Source organism: Tupaia chinensis, unplaced genomic scaffold (assembly GCF_000334495.1).
Source record: "Tupaia chinensis unplaced genomic scaffold, TupChi_1.0 Scaffold000605_1, whole genome shotgun sequence".
Lineage (NCBI taxonomy): Eukaryota > Metazoa > Chordata > Mammalia > Scandentia > Tupaiidae > Tupaia > Tupaia belangeri.
In genome coordinates this window covers 1,923,482-1,926,627 of record NW_006160123.1, presented here as the reverse complement: position 1 = coordinate 1,926,627, position 3,146 = coordinate 1,923,482, and the positions used below count along the sequence as shown (strand labels likewise).

At 56.2% G+C, this 3,146-nt stretch overlaps 1 protein-coding gene across 1 annotated transcript in view; it reads left to right on the top strand.

The window, feature by feature from the left end:
- TYRO3 (TYRO3 protein tyrosine kinase) overlaps positions 1-3,146 on the top strand; it is a 20,486-nt gene that overhangs the window by 8,555 nt on the left and 8,785 nt on the right. The window contains 7 exon segments of the mRNA XM_027775816.1: positions 159-303; positions 674-803; positions 886-986; positions 1,488-1,583; positions 1,878-1,958; positions 2,425-2,517; positions 2,921-3,042. Of these exon segments, the coding sequence (XP_027631617.1) occupies positions 159-303; positions 674-803; positions 886-986; positions 1,488-1,583; positions 1,878-1,958; positions 2,425-2,517; positions 2,921-3,042 (768 nt within the window).

Sequence of the window (3,146 nt, the reverse complement as noted above, 5' to 3'; positions counted from 1 at the left end):
GAATGTGATGACTCCCAGAAGGCTGTTCTCACAGCGGGAACCCATAGTGCCCTCAGGCTCCCATGTTCCTGGCTGGACCTTTTTCTGCCCTCAGGCCCCAGCTGGAGGCCTTACCTTCAGGCTCAGTGTGGGGCGGGGGGCGCTTTTCCCGGCTGCAGGACGAACTGACTGTGGAGGGGACCAGGGCCAATTTGACAGACTGGGATCCCCAGAAGGACCTGATGGTGCGTGTGTGCGTCTGCAGTGCTGTTGGCTGTGGGCCTTGGAGTCAGCCTCTGGTGATCTCTTCTCACGACCATGCAGGTGAGGCCTGGGGGGGCAGCAGGGAGAATCAAGACTTTCAAGAGCAACCTAGACTGCTGAGATTAGAGGCCTATATTCTCAGAGTCAAGCAGTCAAAGCCAGGGTTAGTATTTAAATTATTAATACATCTCGTTTCTACCCCCTTCCCCAGAACTGGCTGGGAAATCCTTGGTCACACTGTAGGTCACATGGTCAGGACCTATCACTGACTTGGTAGGAACTCTCGAATCTTCCTCCTGAGACCCTTTCACGTGGGAGTCTTATTGATTTAGGGGAGACTTTTAACCAGGCTGGACGGTCATTCTGGGAAAGTTCTAAAGGGACCCTTTGGTGTCAGCCCAGCTCATGCCACCATGCCTCCCTTCCACAGGCCAGCAGGGTCCTCCCCACAGCCGCACATCCTGGGTGCCTGTGGTTCTGGGTGTGCTCACAGCCCTCGTGACGGCTGCCGCTCTGGCCCTCATTCTGCTTAGAAAGAGGCGGAAGGAGACACGGTTTGGGTAAGGGGGTGGGGACATGGAGGAGGGGCAGGTGGTGACAGAAGACTTTAGAGCTGACCCAATGTCTTGGGTTTCCCTTTAGACAAGCCTTTGACAGTGTCATGGCCCGGGGGGAGCCAGCTGTTCACTTCCGGGCAGCCCGGTCTTTCAATCGAGAAAGGCCTGAGCGCATCGAGGCCACACGTGAGTAGTGGGGATCACAGAAGAAAACATGGGCTATCTGGTGCCCCGTCTGCATTCCTGTACTAGCTTATCACTTTGAACCTTGATGAGTTCCAAGCATGCGATAATGAAAACGACACAGACCTACGCTGGTGTGGTTCACCACCGCAGCTGTGGGAGGTGTGTGGTCATCTCTGTGATTCAAGGGTAGAGATCTAGGTATAAGAAGCAAGCTGGGGCCGGTCCCATGGCCTGGTGGTTAAGGCAACCAGGTCCACATGGCCAGCTGCAGTTGAAATCCCAGCCCTGGTGGCTTGAAAGTATGCCGGGTGTGTGTGCATGGGTGCACACATGGCAGAAACGGAGGAGGAGATTGCAGCCTGACCATGCCTTATGGTGGGTGCTTTCTCTCTCTCTGGTGAGTGCATGCACCCTCTGGCAACTGAAAAGAAAGAAAGAGCAGGCTAGGTTTTCCATCAGGAGCTAGAGAGTGCTCCCCTTTTCACCAACCCTCTCCTGCAGTGGACAGCTTGGGCATCAGCGATGAGCTAAAGGACAAATTGCAGGATGTGCTCATCCCCGAACAGCAGTTCACCCTGGGCCGGATGTTGGGCAAAGGTATGTGGGGCTGTGCTGGGATTGGCATGAGCCTGCCGTATCTGGACGTGTTTGGTTGTCACTTTGAGGACGGATTTGGGTCAGTCCCCATCAACAAGGAATGCTCATAGACTCCTGAGTCTGGGGACGGGAGGTCTGAGGAGCCACTTCTAGCATTCTCTGCCTGGCTACAAGCAAGAGAGCCTCCTCCAGGCCCCAGAGTCTAGTGTTTTTGTCTCCCTGTGGAGGGTCGCCTGGGAGGGAAGGGGGCGGGGCAGAGGGCCAAGACTCCCCCTCGTTCCAATTGGTTCCTAGGAGAGTTTGGTTCAGTGCGGGAGGCCCAGCTGAAGCAGGAAGACGGCTCCTTTGTGAAAGTGGCTGTGAAGATGCTGAAAGGTGAGTGGAGAGGAGTAGTAGGGGGTGGGCATCACCTGGGAGGGTAAAGGGGTGACTGACCCTGGAGCGGGCGCTGTTTTGCTCCTAGCTTAGCTTTTCTCAGAAGACCTGGTCAGCATCAGCTGGGATGCTAGGTGTACCTGCAAATAATTCACAAGCATAAACTCACCCACATTCTCATGCCCCAGCCGTTGCTCCCTGCCACCCTCAGCTCCTCCTGGTCGACCCCTGGGCTGATTACAGCTGTGTTGGTTGAGCTCTGGACTGTCCAAACCAGAAGGAAGGCGTTGGCAAGTTGAGGCATTGTTGGATAGTGCCCCTCTTGGGGGTTTTCCTGCTCATGACTGGACTATTTCCTGGGCCCCCTGGGAAGCCCAGGGCATCTGAAGCACAAGACCTAGGAGTGTTATATCAGGGCAGGGTAGGGCTCATCTCACTCCATTCCCTCCCTCTGCTCCTCTCCCAGCTGACATCATTGCCTCAAGCGACATCGAAGAGTTCCTCAGGGAAGCAGCTTGCATGAAGGAGTTTGACCATCCACACGTGGCCAAGCTTGTTGGTGAGCCCCTTCTGGGGGGAGGCAGGTGTGGAAAAGGCTAAAAATATGCTCAGCCAAGGTGAGAGGGCAACCTCCTGCAGGAGACAAGTTTGGAATTACCTGGTGAGTAAACTGATAGTGAAATAGCAAGGCGGGACGTAGCCGGGGCAGGACCACGCTGCAGGTGAGTCTGTAGTAAACGTCTGCACATGGAGACACTCGTGTGGACAGAGATGGAGGAGGAGGGAACAGAGATGATGCCTTAGGGATCTGGGAGCAGCCACGGCCCTTGAGTAGTTCTCAGTCCAGTGTGGGGAAACGAAGCAGAGCCAGAGCTAGAGGTGGGACCCAGCAGGTGGGGACTCATCCCTTGAGCAGACCCCTGACCTTTACATGCCAGCTCCTGAATCTCCCTTGTCCCCAGGGGTGAGCCTCCGGAGCAGGGCCAAAGGCCGTCTCCCCATCCCCATGGTAATCCTGCCCTTCATGAAGCATGGGGACCTGCACGCCTTCCTGCTTGCCTCCAGGATGGGGGAGAACCCCTTTGTGAGTGCCTGGGGTGGGCGTGGCTAGGAGGAAATGGGTGGGAGAACAGAGCCAGAAAGAGATGAAGACCTTGGGGGGAGGTGGCTGGTGCGGGTGGGGGTGGG